Source organism: Palaemon carinicauda, chromosome 33 (genome assembly GCF_036898095.1).
Source record: "Palaemon carinicauda isolate YSFRI2023 chromosome 33, ASM3689809v2, whole genome shotgun sequence".
In the NCBI taxonomy this organism is placed as follows: Eukaryota; Metazoa; Arthropoda; class Malacostraca; order Decapoda; family Palaemonidae; genus Palaemon; species Palaemon carinicauda.
The window spans coordinates 12,899,463-12,917,367 of record NC_090757.1 but is presented as its reverse complement, the minus strand read 5'-3'; the positions used below and the strand labels follow the sequence as shown (position 1 = coordinate 12,917,367).

The following is a 17,905-nucleotide window of genomic DNA, read 5'->3' as shown; positions in this document are numbered from 1 at the left end:
TAAGTCACACAGGTACAATATAAAACAAGCCATTTTAAAAGCTTTGATTCCCCATACGATATACCATAAACAAATCCCTCTATAGGGGATAGTGCCATCATTCATCTCTAGGCATTACTTAAAGGTATATGCAGCCTTTAGCTGCTAACTAGACTCGCTTTTATTATATTGTACCTTCATTTCTTCCTTTCTTCCATCTTGCTGTCTAACCTCTCTACCATCGACTTTATAGTGCAACTTTGGGGTTTACTCGAAATTGTACATGGGTGCTGAATTTAATATTTTATCTCCCATATTTAGGTGTTCATTAATTACTATTCCTGGGTTCCTTGCCATCTATAAAATTTTCACTAAAGGTTCTACAGTATAACCTATTAAAAAAAAGTTGATTAATGTGATTAAACACAATACAGTGCAGTATTTAACGCCCATGTCTTTTTCCAAAAAGTGCTTCAGCAAAAATGCATACTATTGTAGATGGTGATACACAGTAGAGGACTGAAAAATGAGGACTATCATTTCATCATTTGCTAATAAAGCTAGAAACTGCAGCAGCCAAAAAAAAAAAAAACCAATATTAATCCCCCCAAATTAAAGATATGCAATAACTATAATCAAATGATGTAATACAATTTGGAAAATACTTGTATAAAAATTAATTCTACATCTCTTTTAAATTGCCAAAAGATGTTCAACCTTTTTCATAATTTTCCACAATGTTATTCTTAAATTAATTTAAGTATAATTTGGGAAAATAAAACAACCCATATCCATAAAAATTCATTGCATATATACATCATTATTTACAAACTACAATCACAGTACAGTACATAGCAATTTACCTACCTTCTGGAGTAAATTATATTATGCAGTATATTAAAAAAAAAACGAATGTTATAACACAGATACATGCCAAAATGTGCAAATACTCTATACTTGACCCTTTGAGATTTCTCTGGAACTCTATGGGAGTCCAAATTTTATCTATGATTTAGTTCATATGAGCTTAGAGATAATTTGATATTATTGCTTGCTCCATTTTAATTTTTGATGACAATGGCAGTTCTGGTCTCATTTTAAATTTGATTAAATTCAGCCTTTTATAGTACTGTACATATACGGTACTTATTTTGGTTATTCAAGTCCAGATAATTTTTTTTTTTTCAGAAGCCGCAAAACCATTCATAATGATTACATGTTTTTATACTGTTAACTGATTAACTTAAATATTTGCTTCACCAGATATCTGGGGCATACAGGACATATCCCTATACTTCCGAGCTCATTTTATCGTTATCTCAGCAGATTGATTGCTCGTAATGTTGTCAATTACTGGGGATCCAGCTGAAAGAACCTGGAGTTTTATGGCAGGATCTTTCTCTTTCTCTCTCTACAGCTGTTTTTAACTGTCTCTATTGTGCCTAAAATAATAGTTTCCTTTAATTTAGCTTGACAAGTGTGTAGAAATTTTCCAACCTGGAAGTTACAGAATTCAGATGATCATACTTATATTATATTAAGTAATAAAACATGCTGAGAACTTTAATAATAAAACTCTAATACAACTGTAACATTAATAAATAGGCTATTCTAATCAATTATTTCTGAAATTTCACAAACAGTTTGTATAAAAAAAACATGTTTATTTAATATAACTTAGGGTACAAAAACTAATGGATTACAGTATAGACATACTGCATATGAGGCATATTTGTCATTTGATTCTAAAAAAAAATATTTCTTAAGTACATAGATATTTTTCATTATTTTGAATCCTTTGAAATAAACTTGTTTTTAACAAAGGTGTAAGTACACATAGGATTCACAGGTGTTTTGTAGTAAATAGGGTACTTTGTATCCTTTGTTTTTACACCTAAAACGAGACATCCAAGACTTATCCTTGATACCATTGGGGTAATTTTTTGAGTCTCTTGGATACAAGATCTCAGATGAGAATTTCAGACATTATCATTGCAGACAATGTGGCAACTTTGTCTTCGATATCACATGTCATATTAAATATTTTGGGAGTATTAACAAGGCAATCAATGTGATCACTCTTTGTTTCCCACTTTCACTCAACATCTTGGATGAAACATCCTAGACCTATTACTCTTGCAGTTAGTAAAATAAATGTGTGCCAATCTTTCATTCAATATCTCAGACGATATATTCAAGACTTATTACCCTATCAGACAATGGGATACCCCTTCAAGTCTGCCAGTAGCACAAGTTTTTTCAATTTTGTATTTCATATTTCATGTGAGTTATCCCAGACTTAATAACCTTACATCCAATAACAAACTATGGTCAGTCCTTGATTTCACATCTTGGCCTTAATACCCTTGCAAGTCAATAGAGTAATGTAACTCTCTGTGTCTATCTTTGATTTTACATTTCAGACGAGACATCCTAAGCTGCTTATCCTTGCAGCCATTGGGGGTAACTCTCTGTGTCTGACTTCAATTTCATATTACAGGTGAGACATCCAAGACTTATTATCACTGCATTAAATTGAGTAACTATCAGTCTTAAATTTCTGACTTATCCCTTTTTGCAGTTATTGGGAGTATCTGTGTCTCACTTTGCAGTGATTAGGGTAACTCTTGATGTCTGGCTTCAATTTTCCATATCAAAGTTAGATAACTCAGACTTATTACCCTTTCAGCCAACATGGTAACTTTAGTACCTTTGACTAAATCTCAAATGAATCATCCCAGACTTAAAATCCTTGATGACAATAGGGTTTCTTTTTACACTTGACTTTGATTCCACTTATCCGATGAGATATCCGATAGTAATTTACCATTTAAGCCAATGAAGTAACTCTGTGTTCGTCTTCAATATTTAATAACAAACATCACTTTCCAGACAAGACATGCTAGACTTAATAACCTTGTAGCTACTAGGGTAACTCTCTATATCTGTCTTTACTTTTGCATCGAAGATAAAGACTTCTCATGCTTAATACCCATATTAGATAATGGAGTAACTCTGTCTTAGCTTTGATCTCACATCTCACAGACAAAATCCCAAATAAATTGCCCTTATAGCCAATGAGGTAACTCTGTCAGTCTTTCATTCCCCACCAAAGGCAATGCATGTCAGATTTATTACCCTTGATGGCAATGAGCCAACTCTGCACATCTGGCCTTGATTTTGCATCTCAGATGAAACATCACAGACTAATTTACCCTTAAAGCCAATGGGGATAATTCTTTGTGTCTGTCTTTGATTTCACATATCAAAATAGCCTTTTGTAATTTAATACCCTTGCAGTCACAACTCTTTGTTAATTCTCTTTAACTCCATATCTCAATAAATATCCCAGAGTAATTTACACTTAAAGCTAATGGGTAATTCTTTCTATCCTTAATTTCACATCTCGGAAGTGACCTACCAGACTCAATACCCTTGCAGCCACAAGGCCTACTCTGTGGCTTTTCTGATACTGCATCAAATACGATACATCCTAAACTTATTACCCATGATGTTTAAGGGTGCAACTCTGTCTGAAATTGATTTCACATCTCAAAGGCAAAATTCCAGACTTATAACCCTTTCAGCTAATGGGGTGGCACAGATTTTGTCATTGATTTCACTTCCAAAATGAGATATCAGAGATTTATTACCATAGCACCCAATGCGGTAACCTTTTGCATCTGTCTTTGATTTCCTGTTTTAGATGAGACATCCGAGACTTATTACCCTGGCATGAAATGGGTAACTCTTTATGTGAGTCTCAAATATCGCATCTCAAAGAAGACAGTTTAGACTTATACCCTATCAGCCAATGAGATAACTACTCTTATATTTGATTTAACATCTTGGCAAAGACATTCTAGACTTATTATATTAAATTTGAAGGCAATGCAGGGTAACTCATTGTGTTCTTTTTTTTTATTTCCAATCTCTGATAAAGACATTCCTGACATCTCACCCATGAATGAAGTGGGTCAACTTTTTCTGTATGATTCCATTTCATACCTCAGATGAAATATCCCAAATATTTCACCCTTGCAGCCAATGGGGTGATTCAGTCCATCTTTGATTCAGCATCAAAGATGAGACATACATTGGGGTCATTTTTTGTTTGTTTTTCTTTGGTTTCACATCTCAGAAGAGACATCCCAGACTTAATTCTCTTGTAACCACTGAGGTAACTTTTTGGTTTAACTTTGATTTCATATCTCTGATATCATGAGTTACTACCCTTGCTACCACTCGGATAACTTTTGTCTAACTTTAATTACAAATTTTCTCAGATGAAATACTCCATCCTTACTACCCTTACAGAAAAGGGTCCCTCTCTTTGTGTTAGTTATAGATTTCACATCTCAGATGAGATATTCTAGAATTAACATTGTTTCAGCCAATGAGATAAGTTTTTGTATTTAATTTAATATCTTAGATGAGACATCTTATACTTCTTAATATTGCAGCCAATGGGGCAAAACTTTGCATCTGTCTTTGATTTCACATTAGAGATGAGGCATCCCAAACTTTTTACATTTTGGGGAAATTGGAGTAACTATTTATTTACCTTTGAAGTCAGTCACATATCAGACAAGACATACCCAACTTACTACCTGGGGTATAACAGCAAACACAGAAAAGAGCCTTTACAGAAATTAAAAGAAAATATCACACACGAGTTTAAAAATTCACTTTTATAACAATATCAGTCTCCCTAAACCATCCTCCACAACAATTCATTAAAAATTAATTGAAGCACTGAATAACCATTTGGGTTCCAGTGCTTTGCATTAAGCCTAAATGCCATATTCCATTACATTTAATCATACCTCTGTTCCAGCTCCCTACTTTCAATATTGTTGTTCAAATTCCTTTTAACATAATTTTTATTGTAAACTCTTAGGTTTTCCGCACTTGAGCATAAATGGCCCTTCAAGTCCCAGCACTGGGCATAAGGCATAAGTTCATAAATACATCCATTCATCCCTCCCATTTGGGTTGATAAGTTAACATTAACTTTAATGTCATTGCATAACCTAAACAAGATGAGAGAAACTTTATCTTGAATCTTCTAAAGTGCCTCAATTTTGTTTATTCTACACACAGTTCTGTCCTGTGTTTTTATAACTATTATACATTATTAATGACATTACACAGAATCTGCTGATTTAATTCTATTATTTCTGAAATTGCAGTCAAAGAACCGGGCAATGTATGTGCAGGTATGACCTGTGTTTATCATAAGTTGCTTCTATCAATTAATTCATATTCAAGCTAACCGTAACCACTTGCTTCATATATGGCAGTCCAAGAATTGGGAAGAGAATCAGCAGTTGTGACCTTGCCTTCTAATACTGCTTCTAAATAAAAATGGCAGTATTTGGTGCTTTGATAGCCTTAAAATCACAAACTTTTAAGGTAATTTTCCTTTTTTCTAACTATACAAATCTAAATCCTTAAATAGTTGTCTGTCATGTAAGAAGGTAGGTCTTACCCACTTAATAGGTAGAAAAAACCTTCCTTTGACCTTTAACCTAGGACTTGTGGGGTAGTTGAGTGCAGCTTAAAGGTCTAAGGTTTGTATACAGTAGTTAGGTAAAACACAAATTACTTTTAAAACAATGTTACTTCGGGGTTTCTCCAACCTTTATCTGTTTTTTGTTTCTCAACCATTTTTTTTTCATTTACAAACCATTTGAAAGATAATTTTAGCCACAAAACATTATATGAAGGAAATTCTTTCTGTATCTTAATTTTTTACATACATTATTTCATCAAAATATATGTTAATTTTAAAGGTAACTATTTTTCCTCCGTACTTCTACATAATGTAGACTATAAAAATGTTATTTTTATTAATAAAATAAATTTTTGAATATACTTACCCGATAATCATGTAGCTGTCAACTCCGTTGCCCGACAGAATTCTATGGAGGGATACACCAGCTATCACAATACTAGAAGGGGGTGTATTTACCAGCGCCACCTGTGGCCAGGTACTCAAGTACTTCTTGTTGACACCTCCTCAATTATTCCTCGGTCCACTGGTTCTCTATGGGGAGGAAGGGAGGGTCGATTAAATCATGATTATCGGGTAAGTATATTCAAAAATTTATTTTATTAATAAAAATAACATTTTTCAATATTAAACTTACCCGATAATCATGTAGCTGATTCACACCCAGGGGGGTGGGTGAAAAACCAGTGTACAAGACTAAAGGATAGCTAAGTATCCCGTATTTCATATAATCAGTTATCCACAATAACAATGAAATAATAAGTACCTGGTAAGGAAGTCGACTTGAACCGTTACTCTGCCTTTAATAAGATCGTCTTCCTTACTGAGCGCAGCGTTCCTCTTGGGAGGCTGAATCAACTCAAAGGTGCTAAAGTATACAGGGCTGCAACCCATACTAAAGGACCTCATCACAACCTTTAACCTTGGCGCTTCTCAAGAAAGAATTGACCACCCGCCAAATCAACAAGGATGTGGAAGGCTTCTTAGCCGACCGTACAACCCATAAAAAGTATTCAAGAGAAAGGTTAATAAGTTATGGGATTATGGGAATGTAGTGGCTGAGCCCTCGCCTACTACTGCATTCGTTGCTACGAATGGACCCAGGGTGTAGCAGTACTCGTAAAGAGACTGGACATCTTTGAGATAGAATGATGCGAACACTGACTTGCTTCTCCAATAGGTTGCATCCATAACACTCTGCAGAGAACGGTTCTGTTTGAAGGCCACTGAAGTAGCCACAGCTCTCACTTCATGTGTCCTTACCTTCAGCAAAGCAAGGTCTTCTTCCTTCAGATGAGAATTTGCTTCTCTAATCAGAAGCCTGATGTAGTAAGAAACTGAGTTCTTAGACATTGGTAGAGAAGGCTTCTTGATAGCACACCATAAGGCTTCTGATTGTCCTCGTAATGGTTTTGACCTTCTTAGATAGTACTTAAGATCTCTAACTGGGCAAAGTACTCTCTCCAGTTCGTTCCCCACCATGTTGGACAGGCTTGGGATCTCGAACGACTTAGGCCAAGGACGGGAAGGAAGCTCGTTTTTAGCCAAAAAACCGAGCTGCAAGGAACATGTAGCCGTTTCAGATGTGAAACCTATGTTCCTGCTGAAGGCGTGGATCTCACTTACTCTTTTACCTGTTGCTAAGCACACGAGGAAAAGAGTTTTAATGTGAGGTCCTTAAAAAGAGGCTGATTGGAGCGGTTCAAATCCTGATGACATTAGGAACCTTAGGACCACGTCTAGATTCCAGCCTGGAGTGGACAACCGACGTTCCTTTGAGGTCTCAAAAGACCTAAGGAGGTCCTGTAGATCTTTGTTGGAGGAAAGATCCAAGCCTCTGTGACGGAAAACCGCTGCCAACATACTTCTGTAACCCTTGATCGTAGGAGCTGATAGGGATCTTACGTTCCTTAGATGTAACAGGAAGTCAGCAATCTGGGTTACAGTGGTACTGGTTGAGGAAACTGCATTGGCCTTGCACCAGCTTCGGAAGACTTCCCATTAAGACTGATAGACTCTGAGAGTGGATGTCGTCCTTGCTCTGGCAATCGCTCTGGCTGCCTCCTTCGAAAAGCCTCTAGCTCTTGAGAGTCTTTCGATAGTCTGAAGGCAGTCAGACGAAGAGCGTGGAGGTTTGGGTGAACCTTCTTTACGTGAGGTTGACGCAGAAGGTCCACTCTAGGAGGAAGAGTCCTGGGAACGTCGACCAGTCATTGCAGTACCTCGGTGAACCATTCTCTCGCGGGCCAGAGGGGAGCAACCAACGTAGCCGTGTCCCTTTGTGAGAGGCGAACTTCTGAAGTACCCTGTTGACAATCTTGAACGGCGGGAATGCATACAGGTCGAGATGGGACCAATCCAGCAGAAAGGCATCCACGCGAACTGCTGCTGGGTCTGGAATCGGAGAACAATACAAGAGGAGCCTCTTGGTCATCGAGGTAGCGAATAGATCTATGGTTGGCTGACCCCACAGGGCCCAAAGTCTGCTGCAAACATTCTTGTGAAGGGTCCACTCTGTGGGGAAGACCTGACCCTTCCGGCTGAGGCGATCTGCCATGACATTCATATCGCCCTGAATGAGCCTCGTTACCAGCGTGAGCTTTCGATCTTTTGACCAAATGAGGAGGTCCCTTGCGATCTCGAACAACTTCCTCGAATGAGTCCCTCCCTGCTTGGAGATGTAAGCCAAGGCTGTGGTGTAGTAGGAGTTCACCTCCACCACCTTGTTAAGCTGGAGGGACTTGAAGTTTATCAAGGCCAGATGAACTGCCGACAACTCCTTGCAATAGATGTGAAGTGTCCTTTGCTCCTGATTCCATGTTCCCGAGCATTCCTGTCCGTCCAGTGTCGCACCCCAGCCCGTGTCCGATGCATCCGAGAAGAGACGGTGGTCGGGGGTCTGAACAGCCAATGGTAGACCTTCCTTGAGAAGAATGCTGTTCTTCCACCACGTTAGAGTAGACCTCATCTCTTCGGAAACAGGAACTGAGCCCGTCTCTAGCGTCATGTCCTTTATCCAGTGAGCAGCTAGATGATACTGAAGGGGGCGGAGGTGGAGTCTCCCTAACTCGATGAACAGGGCCAGCGATGAAAGTGTCCCTGTTAGACTCATCCACTGCCTGACTAAGCATCGGTTCCTTCTCAGCATGCTCTGGATGCATTCTAGGGCTTGGAAGATCCTTGGGGCCGACGGACAAGTCCGAAAAGCTCGACTCTGAAGATCCATACCCAAGGAGACAATGGTCTGGGATGGAACGAGCTGAGACTCCTCAAAATTGACCAGGAGGCCCAGTTCCTTGGTCAGATCCATAGTCCATTTGAAAATCTCCAGACAGCGACGACTTGTGGGAGCTCTTAAAAGCCAGTCGTCTGACGGAGCCGGACACAAGATCATGATACTGCTGCACAGTCTGTAAACTGTCAATCATGGGCAAGCGAGGAAGTACAGTGACAACCCGAATCTGTCTAGACTGTCTGGGTCGTACAGACAACTCCTTAACGGGTTGCTGAGGTTGCCGCACTGCGTCACAACAAGTCCCTTCTGTTGGTTGTTGAACGTCTTCCCCGTGACACATTGACTCCGTAAACAAAAAATCCTCTAACAAGGACTAAGCTTGGACTGCATGTCATGCAACACAGCTCAAGGTCTATGGGAGCAGGTGTGGTAACAGACGGGATTAGCGGCTGAAGTGGAACCATTACCTTCCCTGTAAGCATGTTATGCTTAAATAAAAGTCCATAAGAGGTTATGCAGCTAAAGGCTCCCTCCAAATGACAGAGTCCTCAAGGGAATATCAGAAGGAGGGAGAAAAGAACTTTCTCATCTACAGGGACCTTATCCTAGAAAAGCTAAGTTCTCTGAGTGAGGGTTCACTGGTGCAAAAGCAGCAGACTAGAAGGCAACGTTATGAAACTGCTTGACAGTCTAGTGAGTTGGCAACAACCCAAGATGTGTTGAGAAGCATGCGGTAAGGTATGCAGAGCATGATGTATGCAGAGTATGCTGTATGCAGAGCATGCTGTATGTAGAGCATGTTGTATGCAGAGCATGCTGAATGCAGAGCATGCTGTATGCAGAGCATGTTGTATGCAGAGCATGCTGAATGCAGAGCATGCTGTATGCTGAGCATGTAGTAAGCAGAGCCTGCAGTAAGCAGAGCCTGCTGTAAGGAAAGCAGAGCGTGTGCATGGCGTTTAACATTTCTCAGAAATTCCATGACCAGTGCTAGAGTGCTTTATGCATGCTTGCATGGGGTTTAAACCATGGTATGAAAATGGAGGTAAGGTATGCTGAACAGCAGAGTCAGAACGAGCTGGAACAACAATAGTTGTGGTTTCCTCTTCAAGACTCCGATGAGGGAACACCTGAGGCTCAGTCTGCAAAGGCTGAATAAAAGACAAGCAGAAGGAAGGCGCATGGGTGGAGGAGGCTGACTCCTAGCATGAGTGGTTGAACCCAAGGGTGCGCTTGCTGAGCGGTTGGCGGAAGCGGAGTAGCAAGTTCCAGTTCCTGTGGTGTGAGCGGAGCGCGATGAGGAAGAGGCTGCGCAGAACAAGGTAAATGTCTCGCAAGCTGAGGCTCCTGAGGCGCAAGGCTAAGGTGTTGTGGTGCTTGCCTTGTGGAGGGTTGAGCTCGCTGCAGCGAGAGCTGAGGAGACTGACTCATGGACGGGAGAGGTTGTTGTACCTCAACCGAGTGTTGCATCACTGGTGGAGCAGCAAGTGGAGGCGGAGGAAGAGAGGTATAATCCTCCTGATCCCAATGTAAAGGTTGCCTTAAGGAAGGCGGAGGCTGAACACCACAGGGAACAGCAAACTCAGCACGTGGCTCAACATCGTACGCCTGGCAGGTGGAACTGCTGGCAGGTGGTACTGCGATCAGGCGGAGCAAATGTAGGTGGAGGGAGTGTAGGCGGAGGCGGAGGAGCAACACTCTCAGCCCGACACTCACGCATCAAGTCCGAAAGCTGTGCTTGCATGGACTGTAGTAGAGTCCACAACATCGTACGCCTGGCAGATGGTACTGCGATCCGGCGGAGCGAGTGTAGGTGGAGGGAGTGTAGGCGGAGGCGGAGGAGCAACACTCTCAGCCCGACACTCACGCATCAAGTCCGAAAGCTGTGCTTGCATGGACTGTAGTAGAGTTCACAACATCGTACGCCTGGCAGGTGGTACTGTGATCAGGCGGAGCGATCATAGGCGGGGGGGAGTGTAGGCGGAGGCGCAACACTCTCAGCCCGACACTCACGCATCAAGACCGAAAGTTGTGACTGTATGGACTGCAGTAGAGTTAACTTGGGGTCGGCAGACACTAAGTTCTGCTGAGGTAAAGCCTTAACAGCAGAGATCTGTTGTGGCAGAACCTTACTCCTCTTAGGCGGAGTGTAGACTGAGGAGAGTCAGAGCTAACCCAATGACTGCATTCGGGTTGTGAACTTTAACTTCGTACGTCTGGCATAGGTCTGGACTTAACGTTTAAGAGGTCTTGAGACCTGAGACCAGCGTTACTCTGCCTTTATTTTCTCCCCTAATCTCTTCTGCAGACGAGCAAAATAAGGGCTCAATCGTCTGCGGGTGGGAGTGACGGTCTCGGTAAGACACGCCCACAACCACCGAGAATACTTCTGTGCGCCGATCAAGGCCTGCTGAACCCTTATGCCCTTCGACATTGCTTCTCCCCTGGGCTTGGGAGCTTGCAAGAGGTCCCGGACTGGGAGGACGACTGGCGCGCACAAAAGTACCCTCACGCACTAATCACTTATCACTTTGATTTCTGTTTGCACTTATTTCACTGAACTCGAAACTTTAAGTGGTTTGTACCTGAAATACGCAATTCTATCCTTTCTCAAAGTTAGTAATTGCGAAAACAGAATTACAATGTAACAGAAAAATCTAATGAAAGATAATTCAGTGGTTGGAAAGAGACTAAACACTAGATCACTCTAGAAACGTTTAGTTTCTTCCCCTAAAGAGACTAGGGAGAAGAGCAAAAACGATAACGACGTTACTCGTACGCCTGGCAGGCTTGAATGAAACGTTTATCCTCTTTCTCCCTCCGTCTCTATCTCTCTCTCTCTCTCTCTCTCTTGACTTAGAACCTGAGAGAAGAGCCCAAACATATATATCGTTAAAACATATTATTGTTAAAGGAAAAAACTGAAAAGTTCCTTTATTAGGATCAAAACCATTAAGTAAAGAAAGAATGAACAAAACGCTAGACACGGTTACTCTTACTGCAACGTGAAACCGTGAACATTCTTTCTCTATCGTAACGATAGAGTGCAAGTTGAACGTTCTGAACGTCAACAACTGCAGAGACAAAACAAAACGTTAGTTCAACTTTGAAAACAGTACGAGACTGTCAAAGAAAATCTTTCAAACTCTGTGGCGGAAATAGCATAATATGTTAACAGGTAAAACCGAAATGACGGGCTCAAAGTTTATTAACTTCGGTAAAAGACCGCCTACTATTAGGAAGGTCGAATATAAACAAATATAAAAATTAATTTTAATGAGTTTATAATAAAAGGAAGTTAATCGAAGAGGCCTATAAGAGGCGGAGAGATATAAAATAAATCTATAACTTTCGTTAAGCAAAATTAAGAAAGAGAGTCTATACTCTCTTAGACACCAACACTTCCGTCTAAGGGAAGGGTCGGCCATTGAAAGGTGAACGAGAGTTCAAACTCTCTCGTCACCATAATTAATCAAATTAATTCCAAAAGCTAACTAAGCTAATATAGAAGTTTCCAGTAAAGCGACAGCCGAAATCAAAGAGAAATACTTCACCAAAGTCGTGAAAATACTCCAAGAACATAAGCGTATCCCAGAACGTCTTGCCGGAAGCACGACAGAGGAATAATTGAGGAGGTGTCAACAAGAAGTACTTGAGTACCTGGCCACAGGTGGCGCTGGTAAATACACCCCCTTCTAGTATTGTGATAGCTGGCGTATCCCTCCATAGAATTCTGTCGGGCAACGGAGTTGACAGCTACATGATTATCGGGTAAGTTTAATATTGAAAATTCCCTAGCTTTCTTTGCAGGACAAAAATCAGTCAATATGAAAAAGTTGAATCAATTTTTCCCCAAAAATTTCATTATATGAGAAATCGGGTGTCAAAGACTTTTTGTAAAGATTGCTTGAAAAGACTCTAGTATGCATAACCACAGTCTTTTAGCAGTAAATTTGTCTCACCACTGGGAATCATAAAGAAGTAATCATCTTATTTCATGGCTATTTACTTACCAGTGGTGAGTCCCTTCCCTCAAATCCAAAACTACTGCTCCCCACATGCACACATAAATAATTACCTACTAAATTTTGGTATAGTAATATATGTAGTTATTTTATTAACATAAAACATGTATGATTCTCTTAAAGCCTACTTGGTTGAGAAAATAATTGAACATATGAACTTACATTTCTAGAATTATTTAATGTCACCAGCCAGATGAAAGGACGTCTTGACAACGAATGCAAAGATCTTCAGTGGGTCTGGCGGTAACTTTTCTGCATCGCAAACATTTGCTACTTTCTGGAACAGATACTTGGAAAGAGAATTCATCTTTGTCATCTGAAGAGAGAGATTACAAGTATGTAAATAAACATAAAATGTCATTACAAATAAAATAATGTGATGGTACTCAATTAAAATTAACTTGTTTCCTTATTCTTTATTATCTGTAAAATTATAACTGGTTGAATTATAGTATCAACAAAAGAAGTAATAAAACATTATAACATCATTCAATAATTAATGAAGCTGAAAAGTATGACAGAGATTGATGAACAATTTCAATTTATGTATCATAGTTCTTTGATGTGAATGAAGAGGAGAAATGAACCCTGCTTACCTAACTAAATGTTTACACAGATTACTCATTGTTAATAGAGGATGTTGAAAGGCATGAATTTACAGTATAAGACATAGTGAAGAGACCTGCACCAGTGAAAAGACAGATTAATTTCAGGTTGGCTTTATTATTTTACCAGTAAAGGTTGATATAAGACTAGTAAAGGAAAATGAATTGAGTGCTCTTGAAAAATAAATTTCTTAAAAACTATTGCCTTCACGCGATAGTTGTTTACAAGTCTCATGCGATGTTGTACGTATGCATTGAAATTATCCTTTTGTATCAATTACTAATTTCCCTGAGGAAAGTAGATTATGGCCTGTCAAAGTTATGAGACTACTTAAGAGTAGGAGGGATCCTCCCACTTAGCTAATCAGATTGTAGATTGGAATTAAATCTATTCTTCAGTAAAATTACGCTGCAGTAGAAAAAAAAAGGTTACGGAAAAAGTAAAGCAGTGGTGTAGACAGGCATGTACCTCTTATACTGCTGTTAGTTCAATGTTTTTAACTCCATGGTGATCTGATGACACTATTCAGCATCAATACATTTGTCCCCTTAGTGCTCTGATGATGTGATTGCCACATCATACAATACTTATTTCAGGGAAATCTTTGCTAAAAATCACTAAGCCATCCAAGGAAAACGAGATTAGCATCCTGGTGAGTTCAGGTGCTAGGCCTCGTTGAAAAATGATATTTTAATTATAAAATAAATTTTTGAATATACTTACCCGGTGAATATATAGCTGCAACTCTGTTGCTCGACAGACAAAAAACTGTACAAAAAAACTCGCCAGCGATCGCTATACAGGTTGCGGGTGTGCCCATCAGCGCCAACTGTCGGCCAGATACCAAACTCCATGTAAACAAAGACTCAATTTTCTCCTCATCCCACTGCGTCTCTATTGGGGAGGAAGGGAGGGTCGTTTAATTTATATTCACCGGGTAAGTATATTCAAAAATTTATTTTATAATTAAAATATCATTTTTAAATATTTAACTTATCCGGTGAATATATAGCTGATTCACACCCAGGGTGGTGGGTAGAGACCAGTTAAATATGTTTACATCTTATGAGCTAAGAGTTTTTATTTCATTTTAGAAGTTATCAAAATAACAAAAACAAAATAAATAGGTACCTGGTAAGGAAGTCGACTTAGACGATTACTCTGCCTTATAAGTACGTCTTCCTTACGGAGCCTCGCGATCCTCTTAGGATGCTGACAGACCCCTAGTAGCTGAAGTATCAAGGGCTGCAACCCATACAACAGGACCTCATCAAACCCCTAATCTGGGCGCTCTCAAGAAATGACTTTGACCACCCGCCAAATCAACCAGGATGCGAAAGGCTTCTTAGCCTTCCGGACAACCCATAAAAAACAACATTTCAAGAGACAGATTAAAAGGATATGGAATTAGGGAATTGTAGTGGTTGAGCCCTCACCCACTACTGCACTCGCTGCTACGAATGGTCCCAGTGTGTAGCAGTTCTCGTAAAGAGACTGGACATCTTTCAAGTAAAATGACGCGAACACTGACTTGCTTCTCCAATAGGTTGCGTCCATTATACTTTGCAGAGATATATTTTGCTTAAAGGCCACGGAAGTTGTTACAGCTCTAACTTCGTGCGTCTTCACCTTAAGCAAAGTTCGGTCTTCCTCACTCAGATGTGAATGAGCTTCTCGTATTAACAATCTGATAAAGTCTGACCAAGCATTCTTTGACATAGGCAAGGATGGTTTCTTAACTGAACACCATAAAGCTTCAGATTGGCCTCGTAAAGGTTTAGTACGCTTTAAATAGAACTTAAGAGCTCTAACAGGGCATAAGACTCTTTCTAGTTCATTGCCTACGATCTCCGATAAGCTGGGAATATCGAAAGATTTAGGCCAAGGCCGAGAAGGCAGCTCATTTTTGGCTAGAAAACCAAGTTGCAGCGAACAAGTGGCTTTTTCCGACGAAAATCCGATGTTCTTGCTGAAGGCATGAATCTCACTGACTCTTTTAGCCGAGGCTAAGCATACCAGGAAAAGAGTCTTAAGAGTGAGATCTTTCAGGGAGGCTGATTGTAACGGCTCCAACCTGTCTGACATGAGGAATCTTAGTACCACGTCTAAATTCCATCCAGGGGTAGCCAAACGACGCTCCTTGGTGGTCTCAAAAGACTTAAGGAGGTCTTGCAGATCTTTATGTTGGAAAGATCTAAGCCTCTATGCCGGAAGACCGATGCCAACATGCTTCTGTAGCCCTTGATAGTGGGAGCTGAAAGGGATCGTCCTTTTCTCAGGTATAAGAGAAAATCAGCTATTTGAGCTACAGAGGTACTGGTCGAGGATACAGAAACTGACTTGCACCAGTCTCGGAAGACTTCCCACTTCGATTGGTAGACTCTAATGGAAGACGCTCTCCTTGCTCTAGCAATCGCACTGGCTGCCTCCTTCGAAAAGCCTCTAGCTCTCGAGAGTCTTTCGATAGTCTGAAGGCAGTCAGACGAAGAGCGTGGAGGCTTTGGAGTACCTTCTTTACGTGTGGCTGACGTAGAAGGTCTACCCTTAGAGGAAGACTTCTGGGAACGTCTACTAACCATCAAAGTATCTCGGTGAACCATTCTCTCGCGGGCCAGAGGGGAGCAACTAACGTCAACCTTGTCCCTTCGTGAGAGGCGAACTTCTGCAGTACCTTGTTGACAATCTTGAACGGTGGGAATGCTTAGAGATCCAGATGTGACCAATCTAGGAGGAAAGCATCTATATGTATTGCTGCTGGGTCCGGGACTGGAGAGCAATAGATTGGAAGCCTCTTGGTCAGCGAGGTTGCAAAGAGATCTATGGATGGTTTACCCCAAGTGGCCCAAAGTCTCTTGCACACATCCTTGTGGAGGGTCCATTCGGTTGGAATTACTTGCCCTTTCCGACTGAGACAATCTGCTATGACGTTCAAGTCGCCTTGGATGAACCTCGTTACTAAGGAGATGTCTTGACCTTTTGACCAGATGAGCAGGTCCCTTGTGATCTCGTACAACGTCAGTGAGTGGGTACCTCCTTGTTTGGAGATGTACGCCAAGGCCGTGGTGTTGTCCGAGTTTACTTCCACCACTTTGCCTCGAAGGAGATACTCGAAGCTTTTCAAGGCCAGATGAACTGCCAACAGCTCCTTGCAGTTGATATGCATGCTCCTCTGACTCGAGTTCCACAGACCTGAGCATTCCCGACCGTCCAGTGTCGCGCCCCAGCCCAAGTCCGATGCGTCCGAGAAGAGAACGTGGTGGGGAGTCTGAACAGCCAGGGGAAGACCCTCTCTTAGGTTGATATTGTCCTTCCACCAAGTCAGACAAGACTTTATCTTTCTGGAAATCGGGATCGAGACCGCTTCTAGCGTCTTGTCCTTTTTCCAGTGAAAAGCCAGATGGTATTGAAGAGGACGGAGGAGTAGTCTTCCTAGTGATACAAACTGTTCCAGGGATGACAGCGTCCCCACCAGACTCATCCACAGCCTGACTGAGCAGCGTTCCTTCTTCAGCATCTTCTGGATGGATAGCAGGGCTTGATCTATTCTGGGGGCTGATCGTCTTGTTGTTCAGCAACGTCCTCATCAGATAGTTCCTCATCCGAAAACTGATGAGGAAACGGCAACGGAGTGGGCAACGTCTGGCTCGCTGAGTCCGGTCGCACTGGTGCATGCGTGACGTAGCCGGACGCAACGTCATGGAATTGCTGCACAGTCTGTGAACAGTCAACAACCATGGGTGCGCGAGGAAGCACAGCGTCCACCCGAGACTGTCTAGACCGTCTGGGTTGTGCAGTCAACACCATACCGGGTTGCTGAGGTTGACGCACCGCGTCAAAACAAGTCACCTCTGATGGTTGTTGAACGTCCTGAACGTCAACAACCACCTCCGAGCGTCGCTTAACGTCAACGTGCGGCTGGCAACCCACACTGGGTCGCATCGGTGGAGGAACCACCTCAACTGGTAGACGCGAGAAGGTTACCTCAGCGTCAACAGGACGCACAACCGACCGGTTGGAAGGTTGTTGGCCAGAAGGTTCGGCAGCAACCTTCTCCGCATTAAAGTCCTCTATCAAGGACGCAAGCTTGGACTGCATGTCTTGCAGCAAAGCCCATTAGGGTCTACGGGAGCAGGTGCGGCAACAGACAGGGTTAGCGACTGAGGCGGGTACCGCTTTCCATCCCTGAAAGCCTTGTTTATGCATGACAAAATTGTACAGCAAAACTTCAAAGGCTCGAAAACAGCTGTGAAGTTGACCTGTAAAAAACTTGGAGCGTCTCCTGGCCAGGCGCCAGGGAGAGTCTACGAGATTTGAGAAGTCTATCTGGGCAGAGGCAGGAACTCCCAAGCCGAGAACTTCTCTCGTGTCATATCAGACTCTCGCTCTATAAGCCAGTTTAAAAGAAGGGAAAGCAAAGGCTGTATCCCCCAAACTCCTCCTGGTGATAAACCAGTCGCCTAGCAGACGTAAAGCTCTCTAGGAGAGCGAGAGAGCACTAGCTTATAAACAACGGCTTCGAAGTAGCTAGGCCTAGTGTAAGCTCTG

The 17,905-nt window shown here is 41.6% G+C and overlaps 1 protein-coding gene across 1 annotated transcript in view; it reads right to left on the bottom strand.

Moving 5' to 3' along the window:
- Nucleotides 1-800: 800 nt before the first annotated feature.
- IleRS-m (Isoleucyl-tRNA synthetase, mitochondrial) overlaps nt 801-17,905 on the bottom strand; it is a 223,961-nt gene continuing 206,856 nt past the window's right edge. Inside the window, exons 19-20 of the mRNA XM_068356756.1 lie at nt 12,917-13,070; nt 801-1,476 (exon numbers count right to left, since the gene is read on the bottom strand). Coding sequence (XP_068212857.1) covers nt 12,937-13,070 — 134 coding nt within the window. The 3' untranslated portion in view covers nt 801-1,476; nt 12,917-12,936. The remainder of the gene's footprint in view (nt 1,477-12,916; nt 13,071-17,905) is intronic.